The following is a 23,917-nucleotide window of genomic DNA, read 5'->3' on the forward strand; positions in this document are numbered from 1 at the left end:
AATGTAGGGTGCTGTGAAGAAAGGAACATGGAAACAGGGCAATAATCAACTGATAATGTTTATTGTCATAATTTTAATTAGCACAAATAACAAAAATGAACAGCTTCTCCTCTCCTTCCTCCTGAGTGGCTCCTTTTATACTAGATGCGGAATGGCTTCTGGTGACCCGGCATAAATTGTGGGGTTGTTTAGGAACCAGAGTGGTCCTCATCCAACAGTGCTCCCTCGTGACACCCAGGGACCCTGGCAGGGCTGCACTTCTGCACTCCAGTTCCTATGAATTTACAGATGTCCAAGCTGGGATGCCTCCAGCAGACCACTGCCACTTAACATATGGGGGATGGAACTGTTCTTGGCCTCCAGCTTCTGCTTGTCCATCCCCTGGTACCTTCCATTTTGTTCAAAGGTAACCCCGTCATTCAGCTGGGATGCCTGTTTGTCTCCTATGGCATTCACAGTATTTAGTCAGAGACCAATGTGGCATCCTTACATTAGCAGGTTGATCAATTGTCAGTTTGGAGGCTCTGTAATTATGACTTCCACCTACATTATTTATTTTAGGAATTTCTGTGTGATTGTAATGTACACCTTTGAATGTATGCTTTAAAAGCCACTTTTTTTTTAAGGCAGAAAAAAAAAATAAAATGAGCTGTAAATGTAAATGAAAGCCAAAGTATAAACTAAGGAATAAGGGTTATCATTTGTACCTTCCAGATTTATTAAGGATTCTTGAGGTTGTATTTTGAGTTAACTGAAGGTGGAATTTAAAAAAAATAACAAAATCTGTGAGTTAACTAATTATACTTGAAATTAGTCCATTAAGTTTTATTTTTTAAGAAATGCTTGTAAAGTGCAGTAATGTGGGCTCTAAATGACAGCTAGTGTCATTATCTCATGTAGTTTTAGAACGTAATCATCTATCATCACATTTCTGTGTGACCCACCACCTTAGAGCAATGTCTAACAACCTAACATGAATACATATATATATGTGTGTGTGTGTGTGTGTGTGTGTATATATATATATACATATACTGTATACATATATATATATATATATATACATATATTTATATATATATATTGTGAGAGATAGAGGCCTCCGTGACCCCTTGAACCCTCAGATCAGACGTCAGACACCAGGTAAAAGTCCAAATAATGATTTATTAATAATAATAATTGTGCACAAAGCACCCTCCTCTCCACAATACTCAATAATAATAACAATAACAATAATCCTCCACACTCCCAGACACGTTGCCACCCTTCCTCCCAGCTCAGCTCAGTGTACTGGGCTTCCCAGAGTCCTTTTATACACCCTGACCCAGAGGTGTTCCCATTCAACAGTCCACAGTTCCTTTTCCCTTCCGGGTCAGGGTAAACAGTCCTTTTCTTCAACCCGGGAGCATATCGTTTCTTCCTGTCACGTGACCGTGACGTACTCCCGGGTTATAGGGCACATGCGAGCCTACGAGCCCCCCTACAGCGACGCCTGGTGGCCCCCAAGGTATCCAGCAGGGCTGTGTATAAAAATTACATAGTCCATGAGGCCCTGCTGGAACTCTGGGCATGTCCACGCTGCTGGGAGAGCTCCTCCTGGCGGCCTGGGGGTGAGGGCCAGAGTAGAAAGCCGGCAATCCTTCACAATATATATATATATTATATTGTGGCGGATGGCCGGGACCCTTGCCCAGCCAGGGTGCCTCCATGCTGAAAGGACCCGGGGGAGACATCCTATCCAGAGGTTACCTCCCCCGGAGCGCTAGATGGTAGCCTCCCTAGGTTGCAGTGGTGCCTAAGACTCCCGCAGGTCTTCATGGGAGTTGGAGTTTGGTGCAACCCTGTTCAGATCCGTGGGTGTCACCAGGGGGTGCTGCAGCTGCTGTTGAGCCAGAACCCGGAAGTGCTGCCAGAAATAGGTCATCAAGCAGCTGGAGCACTTCAGGGTGCGTTATAAAAGGAGCCAGCAGCCACCACTCCTGGAGCCAGAGTCAGGAGGAAGGAGACGAAGCTTGACCAGAGGGGTAAAGGAGAGAAAAGAGAGAGAAGGAAAAAGAGAGAAGAAGAAACGTATTGTGCACTTTGGAGTTGTGGGTCTGTGTCTGTCTATGCCAGGTTGGGGCAGCGATGCCCACCTGTAGAGGTAAACAATATATACAGTATATATATTATATAATATACAGTGGTACCTTGAGATACGAGTGCCCCAACGTATGAGTTTTTTGAGATACGAGCCGTCACTTGGTCGATTTTTTTGCCTTGAGTTACGAGCCAAAATTCGAGATACAAGCCATCAAAGAGCTTGTCGCCGCACATTCCAAGGAACTGACGATGGAGGAGTTGACGGAACTACAGACGCAGCAACATATGGAGGTTCTGCAGGAGTTTGGTATCGCAGAGGAGCCAGAGGCGGAGGAGTTTATCTCTTCAAGTGAGATAAAGGAAGTGTTGGCAATGTGTGAAAAAGTTTAGGACTTTATTGAAAAGAAACACCCTGAAAAAGTTGCAACTGGTCATGCAGCCGTGTTATTTAATGACACTTGCCTAACTCATTTCAGAAACATTCTAAAGGGGAGGAAGAAACAAAGCTCCTTGGACAGGTTTCTATTGAAACGCCCTGCGAATGAAAGTGACGAAAGCGTGGCAAAAAAGAAAAAAACTAGTGAAGAAGAAAATTAAGTTAAGCAAAAGTGAAGTGAAAGAAAAAAATAATATAATACGCTAATCGGCTCCGCCAACATCTGTTTATTTCTTTAAATTCACTTTTATGTACAGTATTAGGTTTTATTTTGTTTGTATACAATATTTGTTCATTATAAATGCATTTTTCTTATGTTGAAAATATTTAACAAAAAATTGGGGTGTTTTTTTATGGGATGGCATGAATTAATCTCATTTCAATTAATTTCAATGGGGAAAATTGATTTGAGATACGAGCATTTTGACTTACAAGCTTCGTCATAGAATCAATTAAACTCGTTTCTCAAGGTATAACTTTATATTATACGAGATACTATGCAATACAATAGTTAAGTGATTAGCCTACCTACCATATTGTGGGAAACTAGTATCAGAAGCAGGTGGGGAATACTTTTGCAATAATATGTTATTATGCAGCATAAAACCTGTAGTTAATAGGGTGTTTTTATTATGTATGATGACATGACATACAGTATGTATACTTTCATATTACAACTTTTGATATGAAAAACAGTATGAAAAACAGTACTTTTGCATCGTACTAAGTTCCACACTCTTGGTTTTGTATGTAGCTTTAGAGGACAGACCATTTTTAAAAAGTTCAGCCCAACCGAAATGACCATGAACAAGGAAATACAGAGTATGTACAAATAAACATATACATTTATTAATATACATTACATCTCCTCCTCAGACATGCTTGTCTGACAGAGCCTATTCTAGTAGCACTGGGTTCAAGGCAAAAAACAACCTTCAGAAAAGGTGCCAAGTCTGTTGCGGAGCCCACTGATGCACACATTCACACTCGCATACATGCCCATATTCGAGGTGGGCCAGTTTGAAATCAGCAATTGATCGCAACACACATACATCTTTATGATGAATACCCTGAGGAAAATCATCACAGAGATGTGGAGAACATGCTAATTTCACACAGATAACCTCCTTAAAGTGGCAGCACATACCACTGCTGTGTCATGCAGGCAAAGGTCAAAATAAAGATAAAGTTTATGGAGGCTGTATGGCCGAAACATTATGTTTCCATATTCTGTCTTTTTAGTTTATCAGTGTAGACTCCCTTTTTACCTATTTTTTGCCCTTTCAGGCCATATTCCAATATTACTTGCTATAATATCAATAAATGTGTTTGAACTCCATTAGTGTTATGACCAAATTGTATGACTGCTTCTGATAAAATTGTGAAGACTTTAATTATTCTTTCAAGTTGAAAAGGCTTTAAACCTACACATGGTCACTATGTTATTGTGTGTTTTATAGGCAAATATATAGAATTAACTATGTAAAAGTTATAAAGTAGTTTCACTGCATTGCCTAAATTAGTGTTTAATATGTTCAGTTTTTATAAATCCTACTACAGTTCAAACCTTATTTTTAATTTTGACATCCTTTGTTTTCTCTTATTGTTGCCTGACATACAATCACTCACAGAGCGACTTTTCAGCAGGCAGCCCCAGACCTTGGTGCCAGCAGTATGTTAAAAGATAAGAGCAAACTTAAAGAAATGATTTAGTATTGGTTATTATTTTGGGCACAATAATTAAGGCTAAACGACTCCAGCAGTGATTTAATTGCAGACGGTTGACATTAGAGCTGACTCCTAGGTTTTCAAACCTGTCTGTCTGTTTGCTTGCCTGAAGATGCCTGCAGTGTATATCAACTGAAAAAAAATGCCATCATTAGCACCCAATTAAGGAAAAAAATGATTTTCATAAAGTCAGAAGTCAGTTCCTCATAACAGAAAAGGAGAAACTGTCCATGGAATATATATTTAAAAGCCTTTGAAGCGCAAGATAATTAGTTCTGTCCAGCTTGTAAATTTCTGCATTACACATGCACATACGCTATTATTATACTCGGAAAAGACCTTTTTCAGATTTTCAGGGAATACAAGGGAATGTTTTGGCATTTATAATGCAGTACTAATTTGGCATATAAACACAAAAAATTAACAAACAAGAGGTAACAATTCCCCCTAACTCTTCCTTTGGTTAGATGATAGTTAATTGATCAAAGTTGTTATACAGCCCACTCTCAAAGCACTGCAGTATGTTTCTTCAGTAACATGACTGTGCATATTCCTCCACACTCCCTTTGCCCTCAGTATAAATAGCAAGGTTGTTTTTCCATCTTGAAAGCTCATCCTCCTTGTTTGAACCAGGCATCCACTGGACATACTTGGACTAAAGGCTATTAATACTGCAGCACAAACAGTTTCTAGTGGGTTTGTGTTTTTTTTGGTAGAACTTCATTTGATACTCTTAATTAATGTTTGATGATGCATGGGCTGGATTTCTTGAATTTTATATTTTAAACTGCTTTAAATTTAATTTTGAAAATGTAAAATCAATATACTGTAAACACCTTTAGAAATTTGCTGTTTTAATACTTGTGCAGTTTTTGTTTCATGGCCTTTTTGCATTCCCATTATTTACCCTCTTATTTTCTGCTGATTTCTACTGATAACATGATGTCCTTAAGCGTTTCACTAATTATTCAACCTATCTAGGAAACAGTGATCCAGGGCACCTCACAACTTTCAGAAATGAAGTTGAATTCTGAATTCCAGTCCATACTTTACATCTTCTTCTTGTGTTTGGGCTTTTTAAGACATGTTATCTTATCAGTTGAGTCGTAAACTGATGTGTGCTGCTGTGTTTGCTTACATCTTCTGTGGCCCAGTGACATCTTAGTTAAGAGGAGCACAGAAGAAAGCTGATGTGTCCCTCCTAAAATTTCATTGCTTGAATAAGAAGTCCAGTCCAGAACTTTCTTTTTCCAAGCTGAACCTCTTACTACAGTGATATTAGTCCTGCCTCAGGGTATGTTGATTTTTAATAAATGGATTGTTGGTATCTTAAAAAGAAATGTCTTTTAGTATTACTGTGAGATATGTTTTAGTAAGCTTAAGGTAACTTTTACTTAAACATTAACATTTTACTAAATAACAAATATTTGTTTTTTTATTGAAATTATTAACATTTATATTTTTAGCAATACTTTGATAGGAAGTTAATAGCACAGTACATCAAACAGGTTCTAGTGAATTTCTGGTTACATAAAAGTTACTATTTTTGAGGAATTTATAGATTACTATTAACTAGTATAAAAATATTTAGAGTATTGAAAAATGCCCTGATAATTATTCTATTAAGCATATATATTAAAAAAGGGTTCATTTACTCTTGAAGCATCTTACTCAAGATCACGTAATGATTCAGTTGTTGGGGACCAAGCTAGTAATATGGTGTTCAGTCAATGGTCTTAATAACTTACCCACTCTGCTCAACTGTGAATAAATTTAAAAACACATTTAAAAGATAAGTTTGTTATTTTTCGAGTCAAAGTTATTGCTTCACAATCATGGTACAATGATACTTTGAGATACGAGTTTAATTCATTCCGTGACCAAGCTTGTAAGTCAAAATGCTCTTATCTCAAATCAATTTTCCCCATTGAATGAATTGAAATGCCATTAATCCATTCCGGACCCCCAAAAAACACTGCAATTTTTTTGTTACATGTTTTTAAATAAGAAAAATGTACTTATAAGTAACGAATATTGTATAAAAACACAATACAATAGAATGTACTGCAATAAACTGGTTTTATTAAGTACAGTACAGTATAATGTACAGCATTTACCTTGGAGATCAGACGAGTTGAAGATGCTGACGGAGGTGGTGGAGAAAGGCTGAACTGAATGTTATTCACTGATTTTTGTCCTTTTTGCCGCACCTTCCTCACTTTCACCTACAGGGGTTTTCGAAAAAAACCTGTCCAATGAGGTGTGTTTCTTCCTCCCTTTCAGAATGTTTCTAAAATGCGTCATGCAAGTGTCATTAAATAGCGCAGTCGCGCGCCCAGTTGAAACTTTTTCTGGGTGTTTCTTTTGAATAAAATCTGAAAGTTTCTCCCACATTCCCAACATTTCCTTTATCTCACTTGTAGAGATTACTTCCTCCGCCTCCTCCGCGTCACTTATTTCCTGCAAAACCTCCGTGTGCTGCTGCGTCTGTAGCTCCTTTAGCTCCTCCATTGTCAGTTCCTCAGAGTACTCCTCGATGAGCTCACTGATGTCACCTTCATCCATGTCCATGCCCATGGTCTTGCCGAGGGATACAATCTCCTCCACCACTGCCGCTTTGGATTCAAGTCTTTCAAATTCCGTTTCAGACACAACCTCAGGCCACAGCTTCTTCCACGCAGAGGTCAAGGTCCTCTTTGTAACACCCTGCCAGGCCAAATCGATAATTCTGAGGCATATCACAATATTATAGTGGTCCTTCTGGAACTCTCGAAGGGTGAGGTTTGTGCTGTCCATCACCTCAAAGCAGCGGTGGAACAGGTGCTTGGTGAAGAGCTTTTGAAAATTAGAAATCACCTGCTGATCCATGGGCTGCAGGATAGGGGTGGTGTTGGGTGGAAGGTAGAGAACATTTATAAACCTGAACTCTTCGAGGATGTCATCTTCAAGGTTAGGTGGGTGAGCAGGCGCATTGTCCAGGACAAGAAGGGCTTGCAGAGGTAGGTTATTTTCCTGGAGATATTTTTTAACATCAGGACCAAAGACCAAATTCACCCACTCCACAAAGAACTGTCTGGTGACACACGCCCTCGGGTTTGCCCTCCACATAACCTGCAGTCTTTCTTTCATAATCTTTTGTGACTTAAAGGCTCTGGGGTTTTCCGAATGATAAACGAGCAGCGGCTTAATCTTGCAGTCACTGCTCGCATTGGCGCACAGTGCGAGGGTTAGCCTATCCTTCATGGGTTTGTGGCCTGGTATCCTCTTCTCCTCTGCTGTTATATAAGTCCTCCTTGGCATCTTCTTCCAGAAGAGTCCTGTCTCATCACAGTTGAAGACTTGCTGGGGGATGTATCCTTCGGCCGCTATAATTCCTGCAAAAGTTTTGAGGTAATCCTCAGCTGCCTTTATATCAGCGCTCGCTGCCTCACCATGCCTGACAACGGAGTGAATGCCGGTCCTCTTTTTAAAATTCTCGAACCAGCCCCGACTGGCTTTAAATGGCTTGCCCGATGCCTCGTCTGTCGAAGTGCCTGGGGTCTGCTGCTGCAAATCAGCATAAATCGGTCGTACCTTCTCGCAGATTATAGCCTCCATCACGGTATCTCCTGCGAGCTGCTTCTCCGTCAACCACACAATCAGCAGCTTCTCCATATTTTCATGGATAGATGTCCACTGTTTAGAAATGATTTTAACGCCCTTGGCTGGCATTATAGCCTTTATCGACTCCTTCTGCTTCAGTATGGTGCAGACTGTAGAAGTGCTACGCTCGTACTGCTTCACCAAGTCAACTACACGCACACCTTGCTCATGTTTTTCTATAATTTCTTTCTTTAATTCAATGCACATCATCCGCTTCTTCTTCTCTGCACTGTCCTTTGCACTCACTTTCTTTGGACCCATAGTTGGAAAAATGAAGTTTTGCAAAATAACTGCAAGCACAACACTGATGTTTCCACTGCGAGCTAACTGCTTAAAGTGAATGAGTGAGTCACAGGATGTTGTGGCGTTCACTGTGGCAAGCTGCACGAACTAGCGGTGGGGTGAGGTATCTGAAGCTGGCTCGTAACCCAAATTTTAGCTCTCAATTCAAAGCAAAAAATTGGCCAAGAGACTGCTCGTATCTCAAAAAACTTGTTAGTTGGGCCACTCGTAAGTCAAGGTATCACTGTATATGTTAATTTGACACATAAAATTGTTCTGTTACTTATAAATTTATATATAAATTTCTTATAACTTTACAAGATACTTTGTCTGTTCTAACAGCTTACAATAGAGCTACATTAAACCTTGCGTCCATATCTGATAAAAAAGGCCTTAAAATTTACCACATAGGTCCACTTTGAAGTAGCAAAGAGTTTTGATTTAAGTAAACATATCTTCCATGTTGTTATAACAGAAGGAAAATAGATATAATTATTTTATCACAGATTAAACAGCCACAAACCCGTAATTGTTTTATTTTTTTAATGCATGATAAGTTACTCTTGATGGCGATATAGTAATAAAAGAACTGAACACAATGTTTTTAACCCTGATTCCAGTCAGTCTGTAAATACATACAGACTCTTTGTAGACCCGGGTGTTGTGAGGTAGGAATGACAGACCTCTTTGCCTATGCTAAAACATCTGTACTGAACTTATTAAACTTCAACTTGATTAAACATTCATGAATAGTGTTGCTAAACTGGTCCTGGAGTGAGTGTGTGTGTTCACTCAGTATTGGGGTGACATCTTTATCAGGAAGGGTTCCAGCCTTGTGTCTGGGATAGACTCTAGCTGGACTTTGAACCTGCCCTGAATAAGTGGGTTAGGAAGATGGACAGATGTATGTATAGATGTATGCAGGGCTTGAAGTGGGCCATTATGCATTAATATGTTGTATGGGCTTTCTCTCATTCAAGCACTGGAAGTATACCTAATGTCTGCTCGATTCTTGTCACTTCATTGCCCGCTAAGCAAGCTGTCTCATTGAAACACATGGATAATTTATCAGTCCAGCTCTAGCTGGCAGTATCTTTTGCATAGTAAAATAATATATGAGATTATGAGTGCAATTTTTTTTTCTTCCTTTTACTTTTGTCTAGCTGTTCACAGAGCGGAGCAAGCAAGGGTACCGACTAGTAAGATGAATGGGGAAGTTGTCAAAGGAATAAGGCTCACAGCCAATCTCCTTCTAAAAAGGCTTAATATCACAAGTATACTTTGCTTTTTTCCTTCTTAAAATGACATGGATGTAATCTCAAAACATGAGTCAATTCTTCTTTGCTTGAAAAATGGATGTATTTGATTAGTTTTGAGGCTTTTATATCACATATGAATATGGGATTCCATAGAGTCCTATTGTAAGCTGCAAGAATAGACAAAGTATTTAGAACACAATTTTATGTGGCAAATATATATCATGCTTGTAAAGAAATAACCTTGACTTGAAAAAAATAAGATTATTTAAAAAATATACATTTACCTAGAATTAAAAAAAAATGTTTAAAAAAAAACGATTGCATACAGGTTTTTTATACAGGTAATCTTAATAATAATATTAAAGGATGGATATCATTAGAATTGTTTCACATTGCTCAGTCTATTTTTACACTTTTAAATACTTGGTATCTTATGTGAGTAATTTGTAAAGTTTGTAAGTGTATTTTGCCTCAGATTTTGCTACAGAGCTCTGTGCCCACACACAGTTAAAAGTATTATACAAGAACAAAATTAAACTAAATGTGGGTATTTCAAAGAAGGGTGAAATAAATAATTTGATTTTAAGAGTGCAATCAGTGGCATTGCAACAGATTCAAAATTCAATCTCTAATGTAATGTATTTCTAATGTATTATAACTTATGCGGTGCACTCAGAACAGCCTAGAATAATAAAGATGTAAATCTCCTTTCTATCGTAAACATGTGGGTATTGATTGAGAGATGTATAGTTTTCACCAAAATCCTATTGCTCACACATTCACTACATAGTAAGACAACTGGATGTCTGTAAATGTTATATTCTGACACCCTGGTGAAGATGGTACCATGTGAAGGGAAACAGAATTTGTTTTCTCATAAAAAGCCACAAGTCATAGGACTATGCCCTTTTGTCTGAGTATTAATATCAAATAAGCATACAATTAGAAGTAAAATGCATCGTATGCCCACTAACAAAGAAGAACAATGGTGTCTGCAGGGAAAGATGGTTGTCCAATCTTTTTTTCTCACTTTTATGCAGTGCTTCACTTCTTATTTTGATGCACTTCACATTACAATAATTAGCTGACAAAATGGGGCAACAGTACAGTAGGAGATTCGGAACTGTGATGAAAATTCGTTAGAAAATCATGTATTCAGTCACCCTCAGCTAGCTGTAAAATTTGACTCTTTCAGAGGCAATGAGATTCGTCAACTGCAGTCATTAAAATCTGAGATGTTCTCCAACTAGATAGCAGGTCAAATCATATCTTGTGACACTGGCTATTATTTGATTCTAAAATATTAATGCAAGCAAGTTTCCCCAAAACTGAAATGCAGGATTTAGCTTAACAAGTTTACTTGGTGATCAGGACCTTAGATGAATTTAAGGGACAGATTTATTTAATAAAAGGCAATTTACATTTTGCATTGTAATTAAAGACTTGTACAATAAACAACATATTTAGGACTACAGTCATGCAGGTACAATCAGTGATAGTCTGATGCATTTAGACTGGATGGTTTTTTTTTGGTGGGGAGGGAGATTAGGCAAGCAAGATCGATAGATGGTGAATGTAATAGACATGATGATCACTGCTATTATTTCAGGGTTCAACCTGTTAAATATTGCAGTGAAATAATTTTTTGCTGATTTCAGACAACACTTCATTTCTGACTTTGTGTAGTGGAAGCAGAAAGTACTCTAGAAGAGACTGAAATTAAACTAACTGTACCACATTGCAACAGCAGTCACAAGTCTGAATTTGGTGTCATTATGTTACTTTTGAAATGTACCTCACCCTGACACATACTATCTGCAGCTGCACCTTAAGGCTGCTCTCTCTACTGTAAGTTTCAAGTCACGTGCCGGTAAACAACTCCTTTCATTAATGAAGCCCAACAAATAAGATGACATATTGTGTGTACGTCCTACTGCAGGGTTCAACAGCACACAATATTATGCCAGATATTGACAAGCTGATTTCCTGCAAGTGTTTCCAGGGGTTCTCCAAGCAGATCAGCACATCTGAAAAAAGTTAATGCGATTCAAACACACAATGTAGCATTTTACCCCTGAGCTTAGTATATTGCTAAGAAGGACACCAGTCCCATATTTTCTACAATATCTTGTTTAAAACAAGGGCATTCAATGGATTAACATTAGAGACTGACACCCACAATCTGCAGAAATAAATGTGTATATTTAAACTAAGTGTTCTTTATAGAAATTTGGCGTGTTTGCTTCTTGATCTTATATTTAAAGCTAAAATCTAACTAGGCTGGAAATAAAAGTTTTCAATGTCATTATACAAACGTTTAATTTATGAAGCTAAGATAAATAAACAATGTTTGTTGCCATCCAATCTCTTATGATTTATACAATATTTGCACTTCTTAAGATCTGATTAGAGTTTCAAGTTCTTCATGCCTGCTTATAATTAGTGGAAACAACATCGGTACAACAAAGAAAAAAGGGAAGTATGAGTGTTGCTTCTTTGTTCCCTGGAGATTGCAAATCTCATCAGTATTCCTATTTTCAAGGACACAGTCATGATCGACAGGGCTTAACATGTATCTAGCTAGAATTGGATTTGATCCTCAGGGCTGGGCCAGAGGGTTGTTCTTTGAGATTTGTTGAATTTACATTTTTTTTTCTCTCTCTCCAATAAACAAAATTACCGCTTAGAGGCTGGCATTACCTGATACCTTCTGAGACTATCTGCTTTTTTTAATTTAGTCACATCTAAATCTGTTTAAATTGTCTTCTGGAAGATTTGTAAAAAGATGAGGATTAAGCATGCTGAAGATTAGCACTGTTGTTCAGCTCACCAAAATAATACACCTGCTGAGAGTGAGGGCATTCTTCATTGTTCATAACAGAATTTTAGAAATAAGCTTCCACTGTAGTTGGAACCCTTTAGGGAAATTATATATCATGCTGATACTTTTCCTCATTCTGTCACAGGAAAGTACACATACCATGACAATGTTAACCAGTACAATCTTTTAACTACACATTAAAACTCATTCAATTATGGTATTATTTTATCACACTTAAAATAAAATTGTATTGTTTAATTCAGTTTATTTTCATCATTCTCTCACAAGAAAGTACACACACCATGACAATGTTAACCAGTACAATCTTTTAACTAGACATTAAAACACATTCAATTATAGTATCTGTATCACACTTAATATAAAATTGTATTGTTTAATTCAGTTTATTTTAGACTAAATAAAAATGCCAAAATATATAACCAGTTTACTGTGACCAAAGTAATCTTGGTCACAAAATAATTTCACTGAGGAAAGATTTTATAAAAAAAATACTAAATCAATATCTGGTTATAGCTCCTGCTACTTGTGTTATTTTAACTACTGAATAAAAACAATTATCTACTATATCCATTAATTTTGCTTTGTGTTAACTACACTTTTGTGATCAGTTTCTGAATAAATGTTTATTACTATTTACACATATAGGATAGCTTTAGTATTTTTATTTTAGTCTTTTTATTTAGCCAAAGTGTAAAATGTAAAAACTTTCCAACATGTTCTAGATGGGATACTAGGGCAGCTAGACTATTAGCTAAGAAAATGAGCTTGATGAACGCAATGGCTTTCTCTTGTTTAAAATTTCTTATGAATTATTAAAGAGTACAAAGACAAAGTTAAATAATTGACATGACCTCACAACCCTGTATATAGCAAAGGCAAAACTAATAAAGCTTATCAGCGAAAGGAATGTCTCTGAGGACACAAATCTCAAATTAGACTATTTAAGATGATGACACTTCTGGTTAAATGCAAGTCAGGCAGGAAGAGGTAGGACCAAATGGAACGGACGTGACATAAGAGGTGATGAGGTTGTCAATTATCCAGTCTTCAGAAAGAGGAAGAGAAGAGGCATTAGAATACAGCACCTCACTGTAGATCAGCAAGGAATTACCACCACTAGAATTTTAAGCTGTCCCCAACTTGTACATGTGTGACAGGATTTGAATACAATTAATTAAAGATATCAGATGTTTTCTGAGAGTAGAAACATAAATGATGGAAACTTCTCTTCACCAAACTATTTTCTGCAATTATTTTTCTAAAATTAATTTTATATTAAATTATGCACCAACTGAGGAATACACACCAACTATGTAGAGATACAGCAGGGGTGTGCAAAGTCATTCCTGGAGGGCCGCAGTGGCCGCGGGTTTTTGTTCCAACCCAGTTGTTTAATTAAAAAACAATCCTTGCCAATAATTACATTTCATGGCTTGTTAGTGCTTTAACTCTGCTATGTCAAGTCATTCTCATATCCTAGATTTTTTTTTTCCATTCTAAGGATATCATACAAATACTTTGAAGTGTAAAATGGATGGGTAATTCTCAATCCTTCACTTTTTTCTCTTCTCTTTCCTTCCAAGTATTTAATTAAACCAAATAGTGCACGATAAATACACACAGGCGTAAAGGGTAACAAGCAAAATGGATAACTGCTGGTTTCTTTTTTCATTTGCATCTTATTGCTAATAAGGAGCAATTAAAAACCAAGAATGCAGCTGTTTAAGACTTAAATAAGCAATAAGGGTTCAAAATCTTAACGAGGGAGATAACTAATATGAGGCAGAAGTGTTTCTAGAGCAATTAGTGCTTCTTATTAAGCAATTGGGTTGGAACAAAAATCTGCAGCCACTGCGGCCCTCCAGGAATGACTTTGCACACCCCTGAGATACAGTAAGTGAAACTAAATTCACAGCAGAAGTCAGTACTTCAATTCATAAAAAAAATTCATGAAGCAAATTGTGTTTCACTTCCAGTAAAATTTGTCCCCTTGATACAAAATGGAAGGTGTTTAGTCCTATCTGGAAGCGTGTACATTCACTAATTCAGAATGTGTCTGTAAGTCATTAAGTATTTAAATAAATATCTCAATTGAAAAATGTCACATGTAGACTTTTTGCTGAACTATCAGCTGTATGTTGTGGTTGTTCTATTGGAGCCATTTTGGCGAACACAGTCCTACACTCGACATGCATGGAGTGTGCTTATTATCAAGTTCATCTGAAAGAAATAAGAAATGGGACTAGTGGTTGATATGTAATGGCTGGCTTAGAGAAAACACAAACATTTTATAAACAAGACCCCTGGTCACAACACTACAAAAACAAATTTGGAGTTCTGCAAAGGAGAGCAGCATGTGCATCCCAGAACTAAAGGGCATGTCCAACTCTGACAGGCTCAGGAATTAAACCTCTTTAGCCTTGAGCAGAGAAAGCATCATGGGGGCCTATTCCAGCTGTTCAAAATTCTCAAAAAGATCAATTAGGTTTATCCAGCAGATTTCTTTTAATTCAACAGTGAATCATATGTTAGAAGACACCAGTGGAAACTAAGAGGAAGTGCATTTAAGACTGAAGCCAATACGCCCATCTTCACATAATGAGTTGTGGGAAACTGGAATAAATATTTTGAAAAGTATAAGAACAACTTAGAAATTAGCTAACCAAATGAGTATGATGGATTGAATAAACCTTTTTTATTCTTATGTTCAATGACCACACAGATGGCCAGTGTTGGTTCCTTATGTGATAGTCTTTGTTCATGCAAGCTTAAAATTAGAAAAAACTGGACCAAAATAAAAAATAAAATAAGCTAATTTTACTGTCATGGCGACAAAATTTGTATGTTCTCTGTGAAAGTGACTTTCACAAGCAAGTGGGAGGCAAGTAAGCAAGAGCTTAGTGGTGGAAGCAGAATGGGGGCTTGAACAGGAGTATTTGGTATCTTACTTTTAGGTGAGTCAGTCCTTTAGGTAGATAGGGTTCTACAACCACATAAAAAGACAACGAAGCTTTTGTCCATTTCATTGATCTCCCTTTTGTCATTGCCCCCTTGTAGATTAATTGTCTTGAATTAAATACATGCTTTGGTTATATTGTATTTTGGTCTCCTTGGCCATAATTCTGAATTAGGAGGGGTGAGTTTTTGTTATTTCAGTTTATTAAATGCTTTCATTAGGAGCAGCCTAGGCAAACTGTGATTTAATTTAGGAAGGTTTTTGTCCTTTTCTGCTACTGCCTTATTTCTGGGAAGTTTCATGGCATGGACATTACAGTTGCCACTTTACCACTCCTGAAGAGTGGGTTCTGATCTTAGCCTTGTGGAGTTAAAATTTCTCCCATGTGAGAGTTTTCTTTGAGAACTTTTGTTTTATCGCATTTAACAAAGACACATACTGGTTAACTGGCTGACACAATCGCCCCAATATAGAAGCACCCATGGCAAAACATAAATGGTAAAAATCTACAACCTTCTTAAAACTGTTTCTAGACAAAAGCAAATGCAAAAAAAATCTCCAGTTAAATAAACCCAAAATTAACTATAGAAGCATAACAAACTTCTTCAGGAAGGAAAAAAAAATGAAGAACAATGCAAATCATAACACTTTGGGCCTTATTTGTAATGCCATTCTTAGAATTCACACTAAACATGGCATATGGACAACATTGGAAATGTGTGTACGAACAAAAAAATCCAGATGCAAAAAACTGTGTACACCAAATTCCACTCACTTCCCCTTTATAAATCCAATAAACAAGAAATTTAAAGCACATGCCTGTGCTTACAGCCCCACCCCGACTCCTCCCCAGAATTTTGCATATTTTAATATGCAAATCAATATAAATGGCCCCTTCCATTCAGTATTTTATTAAAAGACAGTGGCAAAAGCACATGGAAAAAAGAAGACTTTCAGAGAATGTCAAGTGGTGACAAGGAAAAACATACTACTTGTTTGATTACACAGTGGTATAAGCAAATAAAGGAAGTTGATGGAGTGATACAGCATGGTGGAGACACTCACCCGTTCAAGTACATAAAGTCGCACAGTATCTATACTAATAAAAGGCAAAGCCCTCACTCACTCACTCACTCACTCACTCACTCACTCACTCACTCACTCACTCACTCACTCACTCACTCACTCACTCATCACTAATTCTCCAACTTCCCGTGTAGGTGGAAGGCTGAAATTTGGCAGGCTCATTCCTTACAGCTTACTTACAAAAGTTAGGCAGGTTTCATTTTGAAATTGTACACGTAATGGTCATAACTGGAACCTCTTTTTTGTCCATATACTGTAATGGAGTGCAGCTCGATGGCCGTGGGAGGCGGAGTTGCGTATCGCGTCATCACGCCTCCTACGTAATCACGTGAACTGAAAACAAGGAACAGCCACAAAGAGCGCTGAAGAAAACATTCATTACGCAATTGAGAAGGCAGCGAAACAATTAGAAGCGAGCGAGTGACGCATATGTAAACCGTAAGTTTAAATTAAGTTTATAGAAACGCTCCCCCTGCCGTTTGCAATACCATATTCGCGAGATACAAGTTTAATGAGAAGACACGAGGTATAAACGAGACTTTGATCACTTTGAAACAGAGTTAAAATTGCTGCAGCGAGAAACTTTCAAGTGCCGGGTCTTAGCTAACATTAAATAAAGCCGTGGACATCGCAACATCACACAAGAGAGCAGCTCATATGAAGTGACTGAACACAGCACGAGTGATCACTTCGATGAATCAAACCTGTTCAAAAAACACATTACACAATTGATAAGGTACGAAAAGAATATGAAGCGACTGACGCATACAGGCAGTCAAAAAGATTGCCATTTTTCTCCTGTACAACTATACGTTGCATTCTCAACAGTAAGCTTCCACGGCTTGGTCATATTCCAACCGGAGTGCTCAACTGACAACGTGGTATACAAAGACAACTATAACAATCATAATAAACGAACAATGAAACAACAGAGAACCCGTGCATTAAATAAAAAGGCTGCTTCCTTGGCAAAGCAAGGAAAAAGGATGGCCTTATATGGCATTCGTTTATAAAACAGCGGAGAAGCTGTGTAAAGACTGCTTCACAAAAAAACAGCAGAGTGCCTTATATGAGCAGGCAGTCAGCTAAAGAAGGGAATCAATAAATAACTATAATTGTAATAAACGAACAAAAAATAGCGGAGAATCCGCGGATTACATAAAGGAAATGGGTACCTGAACAGAAAAGTGAGTCTCAAATACCTACACAATAACTATAACAATCGTAATAAACAGAACCGCTAAGCAAGGAGAAAGGACGGCCTTATATGGCGTTCGTTTATAAAACAGCGGACAGGCTGTGTAAAGGCAGCTTCACAAAAAAACAGATCCTTAACAAATTGTTATTGGTATATTTTCCCTCAATTTAAAAAGGTTTTCTTTTCTTCTTAATTAAAATTTAAAAGCAATACTTCACTGCTGCGAAGCGCGGGAATTTGGCTATATGCAGTGAGTGTGAGCCCAGAATTAGGGCGAAACACGTGTTGCGTACTCTTTGCATTATTTGACAGTAAACTATTTTCAACCATTCTATGATCTGCTTCTCACAACTGAAGGCACCGTGGCGGATGTTAGCTGACTTGCTGGCCAACCATAAGCGTTACCTGGTAGGTAACCACCCATACAATCAGATTGTGATTCAGACTACGAATGTCGTGAATACATATATATATATATATATATATATATATATATATATATATATATATATATATATATATTGTGGAAAGCATACCCCCCAGGCACAGACAGACAGACACCAGAATGTCCAAACACACTTCTTTTATTTTCTTTCAGCACCACAATGCCTTCCTTCACCAACTCTTCCGTCTTCTCTTTCTCTCGTCTTCTTTTCTCACCTTCGACCTCCTCTCGCCCTCCTCACAAGCTTCGCCTTCTTCCTCCCAACTCTGGTCCCTTAGTGGAGGGAGGCGGCCCCTTTTATTATGACCCGGATGAGCCCCAGGTGCTCCCCCTGACATCCCTTCCTGGTGTGGCGGAAGTGTCAGGAGAGCACCTGGAAGCACACCAGGTGCCCTTGGGATTATCTCCGGCAGCACTTCCTGGTGTGGCGGAAGTGCTGCCATCCAGGACTCCCTAACTGCCCAGGCGCCCCCTGGCGGTGGCCACGTCTTCTCACAGTGGTGAGTGTCCTGGCTCCATTCCTGTGGCCCCCAATTAGGCCCGGGCGGTTGCCCTCTTGTGGCCGAGGAGAAGTATCGTCCAACTCGGGGACTGTCCAGGCGTCCCGGCCGGGCAGTGTCCCCGCTCATCCGTGACAATATATATATATTTATGTAGATATGTGTATATATATATATATATATATATATATATATATATATATATATATATATATATATATATATATATATATGTGAATGTATGTATGTATGTATATATGTATGTCTATATTTATATATATATATATATATGTGCATATGTATATATATATGTGTATATATATGTAGATATGTATATATTTATGTGTATATATATATATATATGCACATATGTATATATATATATGTAAATTTATATATGTATATATATATGTATATATCTATATGTATATATATGTTTACATAACCTCTTTAACACACTACTTCTCCACTGCGAAGCACGGGTATTTTGCTAGTAATAAAATAAAAATAAAATAAAAAAGAAGCAGACAGATATCAAAGTCGGAATGAAAAGCGAGTCGCAGCCCACCGACTGTTCATTCTATTTCAGACAATCCTACAAAAGCTGACCTCAGTGCTGAGGAGGCAACTCCAGGCTGTGATGGCTGAGACTGCACACAAACCTCTGCCTTGGAAACCGCTGGGTTACCATCTGGCTGTGTGCTGACAAATGCTGTTCTAGAGTCACAAAATGCAATAGTGGATGCTGTAAGAGGTGTGGTCAGTGAACTAAGGAATATAAGGGCTATAATGTGTGATATTGACCACAAATTAAATGGATTGGTTAAAAATAAATTCTGCATCTGATTACCTATTTTTATATTCTGCTAATTACATTCAAATGAAGTTGTAACGCTGTCTGATTTGGCTGATCATTTGGTGGGTCAGGGTTAGGTTCATCATACCACATCTTCTCAGGTACAGGCAAGCCACAATTCTGTGCCACATTATACAGCACGCTACACGCTTGCACAATGTGACACACTTTCTGTGGACTATAGAGCAGCACATTAATAGAGTGGAAATTCATTTCATTTACATAAGCAAATTCATTCTCTGAAGGTGCCTTTATAGTCTAGTGTCGGCACCAAGCACCACAACAAATAGATACTCTGCTCTTTGCATAACTCGCTATCCTTAATGGACTACTTGCCTTTTGCCACACTAACTGGAAAATGTACCTGCGACTTTGTGGAGTTGTCATTTTTATAGGCGCTCCTGCTATAGTTGATGTAATGTCACCTCATTCTTTTGGTGATTTATCCCTGGATGATGTAACTTGTCTAGCACCATTGCAATAGCAATATGCAGGACTTTGGAAAACCAGACGTTGCTGCAAATTGCGCTTTGATGTTTTCCAATTCAACCACAGTGTAAAGAAATCTTATATTTTTAGACAACAAGCGAATAATACTATCCCATAGAGCTGCATGGCACAACTCAGTGATCTTTGTGAAATACCCGATCAGTCAGCAACTTCACGTTGAAAATCTCCTGTGACTTTAAACAAAAAACACACATTCACAGCCAGTGCATGTAGTGATCCATGTTTTTAGCAACCTAGTAGAACACTGCATTTTTCTTGTCATTGCACTTCTCTAACCTGGTTAAACAACAAGTCATTTCAGAACTGAGCAGCTAGGTTTTGGGTCATAAAATACTAGCTTTGCACTGATTTGACTAGAAATTAGAATCGGGCTATTTTTCTTTTTATATATGCTTATAAGTTGTTATATAACATATTAATAAATTGAGCTAAGTGCACACTCTGACACAGACTTCTAGCACATGATGGCCAGTATGTTTGAGACAGATGGGTATTGTGGAAATCTGGTGCCCTTTTTAGTTTTCTGCTTTCTTTGCACCTGAATGGGGGAAATTTATGCAAGTGAGCAAATCCAAGTTTTATTTCCACCAGAAGCATATCTCCATACTACTATGTTTTTCCAGTTTTCTGTGGTGGCGACTGTAACTGTGAGGTTTGTGCATTCAGCTGTGACAATAAGAGAAAATAGACCAACATGAGATCATTTGATCAAAAAAGATTAAAAAAAAAAACAGTCCAAGGAAAGCACACCAATGTATCGGTTAATGTGCAAAAAACCCGAAATGACTGTTTCAGGTGAAATGGTGCAAAGGAAACAAGCAGTGAGCAGCTAAGTATAAATGAGGAACACCAAAACAAATCAACAGGCCCAAAAGCTAGTGTGATACTGTTAAAGGTCAACGTTAATACAAATAATTGAAAAACAACTGGAAGAGCCAATCTTAGAAAGTGATGCTTTAAGTTAAGTTAAGGTCATATTAGTGTTTGCTTAGTCATAGCCGTAGACACTGGTATAGCCTTTTACCCCCTGTAAGTTCATAAGAGATAGAACTTTCTTGCTATAACTAAGATACAGTGTGTTAATTGAGTCAGTTGTTTAGAAGAGGTCCCAGTACACAGGGACTTGAAAGACCCATTTTCAACATAGAAATGGGATAAGCAGACAGTTTTCTGACCGTTTTGAAATGGTTCAAAAACGTTTAGAAGTGATTTGTAATGATTAGAAATGTAACAAGATTTATAAGCTTTGAACAGAACTTCTCTTAACTTCTCTTGCTATTTTAATTTTTTCTTTTTTGTGTGAACTGTTTTACTTTGAATTTTAACTAAAACTTTTAAAAACGAAGATATTTTGTCTGTGGAATCATTTCGACGTGTCAGGCTTTTGTTGAATCCCATTTTTTATGTTAGAGCTGCTGAACTTTGGTAATTTTCGGAAAACGCAGCTACAGCAACTGTGTATGATCATGTTTATCATAAGGTGAAATATTTCGATGCTGATTAAATTGGAAATTTTTAGGATGACAATACCCCTAACCACAAAACAATAGTCCTCAATGAAAGGTTTGGAGAGGAAGCTATTAGGTATGTTTGTTCTGCTCACTAATCATGGTGCTGAATATTTGTGATGTGTTTCATGTTGATTACCACATGCAAGTGAGAATTTCACTGTACTATGTTGACCTTATAAACTTGAGTACCATAGCCATTGTAAGTCATCAGATTTCAACAAAGCTAAACTTTGTTCAGATTGTGGAGTGTCACAATGTTTTATATAATCAAAATACCACATAATACAATTTTGCATTGTCTATTATTCCCCCACCACCAAGGTGCTCTGAAGCATTTTTTAAGTGGTCAGACCCTTTTAATACAGTATACCTAGCTGTCTCCTTTATTTTTTATATTGCTATGGTCAGTTACACGGTTGTCGAACTCTGATCATGAAAGGCTGCCATGATACAGGTTTTAATTCCAGCTACATTCTAAATTAGTAACTAATAACTGTGGCTAATGACCCAGACTTCTTTTACATTCATTTTAATAGCCGTGATTTAAATTTTTTTTTATGTTAACTAGCAGCCAAACAACAAAGAGATGGCAAAGCAAGTTAGTATATCACTACCTATCTTGATCCCACTGGCAATGTGTGTGTCCTCCAGATAATATCTGTTTCAATGAAATATCTGAAAAGAAAAAATTAAGATCTCAGAAATATTTACTAGCTCTAATCCAGTAGACACTTAGATAGTGCTCACCGAAAGAGAGAAAAACAGTTTTTTAGAAGTCTAGTGTGACAGAACGAAAGCACTAACAAGCCACCCAGAATTAAGTGCAAAATTGGCTTCAAATTAAGAAACTGGTTGGAGTAAAAATGGAAGAATCTCAATAATCTCATTATTGTTTGGTTGCTGGTTGAGAAAAAAGAAACACTTAAGGGTTCTTAAACTTAAAATGTAAGTCATTTCTAATTAAGATAATAGAAGTCTGTTTCAGTAGCAGAATTGTTTGCAAACTAAGAAAGTAGATGGAACAAAAACCTGCAACCACTGCAGCCCTCCAGAATAGGAGTTTGACACTCATTACATTTGGTTGTTCATTTGTACTGTGAGCATAAGTTGACGCATAGGTTGTTCAAGAAAATGTGCACAGTAATTGTGAAGAAGTACCTAGAAAAATCATGCTGTGCTTGCACATACTGTATCTCTTTTTTTAATGAAACATTGTCCAAAGCTTGACCTTTCCTCTTCTTGGATGCACAAATACTATCATATCAGTCCTCCGTCATCTCTTCTTGACTGGATTATGACAATTCGCTTTTTGATGGCCTTCCTGTTAAAAGAATCAAAGGATGACAACAAGTTCAAATTGTTGCTGCTACAGTTCTATCAAGGTAGAAAAATAATCAACATATCATCAAATATATTGTCTACCAATAAGCTTTTCCATTATATTCAGAACCCTGCTACTTACAAAGCTGTTCATTTCAGCACACTAATATTTCTGTAACCATTGCCTAAAATATAACAATTAGCCAGACAACTGAGACCTTCTAATGCAAGCCTTCTCCCAGTTCTGGAGACTCACTTTGTAATTCTTGGTTCGTTTAGTTTTGTGGCACCAATCTCTGTAATTCTCTCCCTAGGTCTGTTCAGTGTTTCAGTAAGTACAGTCAAATGAAAACCTTAAAATTGTGGTATAAATTCTAAACACCATACCATTGTCATGTAAGTCAGCAACATCATGAGCCATGACATTAGGATTGTTCAGAAGGTGGACGCATGGTGCAGACAAGTTACATGATAGTATCAGTATAAAGACGGTAGCCACACTGGAAACATGCACCGAAGAAGAGCAATGTTATGTCATCCACTTTTTGAGCAGTGAAGGGGTGAAACCTATCTAAATTCATTAGTAAGTGAAGGCTCAGTTTAGTGATTCACTCTAGCAAGTACATAAATGGAGTAGGAAGTTCTGAAATGGTGTGAGGTCTGGGACAGACTCTTCTTGCCCAGGTCAGAGACTCCAAATAGAGACAACTAGAATTGCTTGATGAAGATGAACCACATCTTTGGACTACTCAAAGAGGCGATGGCCAGAAAGACGACTTTCAAGTCAGGTATAGAAGGTGATGCATGAAAGGCTATGTATAGGACCAAAACAAACACTTTTTCTTGAGGAATCCATGCACTATGTAAGCGCAGAAGGACTTGTATTGAAAATCATGGAGACTGCATTAAATTATGAAAAAAATGGAAGGCTTTCATTTGACTCACTCTTGTATTTTACTTGAAATTATATCGTCTTGTTTTATTCTTCCAAACATCAGTACTAAATACTATTCCTCTGAATGGGAAACTTGATATGAAAAAGCATTGGTAAACAGCTTTATTAAGTAGTATTTACTGCAGAGGAAAATGTCTTGTTTAGTTTGTTTGTTGCTAATGTTATTATTAAACTCATTCTATCTGCTTTCATGTACAGTTTTTTGGTCTTATTCAAGCAGAAATGGGGATCATTTTTGGGGGCCAGAGAATACTTCATTTTTTTCCATTCTGAATAATGGGAATTAAATTTTAAGAAAATGTATCTTAC

The 23,917-nt window shown here is 37.5% G+C and overlaps 1 protein-coding gene across 1 annotated transcript; it reads right to left on the bottom strand.

The window, feature by feature from the left end:
- Nucleotides 1-282: 282 nt before the first annotated feature.
- Nucleotides 283-7,900, bottom strand: LOC114656861 (tigger transposable element-derived protein 1-like). Its single transcript, XM_051928430.1, has 2 exons — nucleotides 6,664-7,900; nucleotides 283-443 (listed from the first exon to the last, which is right to left on the bottom strand). The coding sequence occupies exons 1-2, from the start codon at nucleotides 7,898-7,900 to the stop codon at nucleotides 283-285; spliced, it is 1,398 nt and encodes a 465-aa protein (XP_051784390.1).
- Nucleotides 7,901-23,917: the final 16,017 nt, after the last annotated feature.

This window comes from Erpetoichthys calabaricus, chromosome 1 (genome assembly GCF_900747795.2).
Source record: "Erpetoichthys calabaricus chromosome 1, fErpCal1.3, whole genome shotgun sequence".
Classification (NCBI taxonomy): Eukaryota; Metazoa; Chordata; class Cladistia; order Polypteriformes; family Polypteridae; genus Erpetoichthys; species Erpetoichthys calabaricus.